The sequence below is a fragment of the Myotis lucifugus genome, unplaced genomic scaffold (assembly GCF_000147115.1).
Source record: "Myotis lucifugus unplaced genomic scaffold, Myoluc2.0 scaffold_2341, whole genome shotgun sequence".
Classification (NCBI taxonomy): Eukaryota; Metazoa; Chordata; class Mammalia; order Chiroptera; family Vespertilionidae; genus Myotis; species Myotis lucifugus.
Genome location: NW_005873389.1, coordinates 18,020 through 19,214, shown reverse-complemented (window position 1 = coordinate 19,214; position 1,195 = coordinate 18,020). Strand labels below are relative to the sequence as shown.

The 1,195-nt window shown below is 62.3% G+C and overlaps 1 protein-coding gene across 1 annotated transcript in view; it reads left to right on the top strand.

The window, feature by feature from the left end:
- Positions 1 to 855: 855 nt before the first annotated feature.
- Positions 856 to 1,195, top strand: part of LOC102426492 (PHD finger protein 21B-like) — a gene marked incomplete at its 3' end in the record, with an annotated part of 17,073 nt that continues 16,733 nt past the window's right edge. Inside the window, exon 1 of the mRNA XM_023749009.1 lies at positions 856 to 915. Coding sequence (XP_023604777.1) covers positions 856 to 915 — 60 coding nt within the window. The remainder of the gene's footprint in view (positions 916 to 1,195) is intronic.

Sequence of the window (1,195 nt, the reverse complement as noted above, 5' to 3'; positions counted from 1 at the left end):
CCCCCATGCGGGCAGTCTGCTCTCTGGGCCCCTTCCCCAACACTTTGGATAAGCTCCTTAGGCAGACAGAGCCGGGCAATAGGCGGGTGTCTATTGGGGTTCAGGGGTGCCCCGACAGCCTGGATGGGGGATTCAATAGCGTCCTGATTGCCCCCCCCAAAGGCCAGTTCTCTTTCAGATGTGGCATTTCTCTGTTGAGCTGTGACGTGGCGCGGTAGCTGGTCGTGTGGACGCTGCCACCACACAGCCAGCCTGGCTCCAAAGGCTGCCGTCCGTGGGAGGTTCCTAGCGCGCCCCACCCCACCCCACCTACCCCACCCCGGGTGCCACACTCGCGGGCTTCTGCACGCCTCCAGATCACAGCTAATTCTTGGTCCACGATGCCATTTAGAGTGTGTTTCCTACTAAATAGCGGAAAATTACCCTTTCAAGTTAACGAAGCCGCTTGGCCTCACTGGGCTGCTGAGAGGACCTTGTAAATGTCAGCTCAGAGGAGCCACTCCTGTCTTCCGGGTTTTCCGATTAAGAACGGCCTCCCCTGCGAAGACCTAAGCGGCCCCGGGCAGTCCGCCTCCGCCGGCCCTCCGGTGACTGGAGCCGCCTGTGTCCTTGGCCTCATAGCGCTTCCCTGCGGTGCACCCTCCCCTCTGGCCCTGGGAGCAGGGAAGGCGGGGCTCCCCCTGCTGGGGAGGCGAGGACAGCGATGCCCAGGTGACCCGGGCCAGCTGGGAATGAGTGGCTCTGGGATGTGCCCGTCACAGCCGTGACACGCATGTGGGCGGGCAGCAATGACAGGGGTGCCTGTCCCTGGCTTGTCACAGGCACCTGAAACGCCCGTCGCTCCTCTGGACGAGCATGGGGTCAGGGGAGTGGGAGCTGGCGGAAGGCAGCCAGTCATTCCCGGCCGAGAGGAAGGCGCGGTTGGATTCCGTCTGAATAAGCTGGCTTCACACGACGGTGAAGTGGGTGCTTACGTTGTATTAATATTTTATTGGCACCGACGAGGGGGAAGCTTGGTTGTTACCTTCCGCCCCGCGGACACAGGGGCTCCATCCAGATGCAAGCAGAATGCAGCTCGAGAAGCTGCTCGCCCGCCGCTTGGTGGAGGCGCAAGAGGCCGCGGGGGGCTCCTTCGCTGTCTTGCTTGGGTGCTCGGAGGGCTCTGCTTGCTGCTCTCACCTTTCCTCAGCCACTT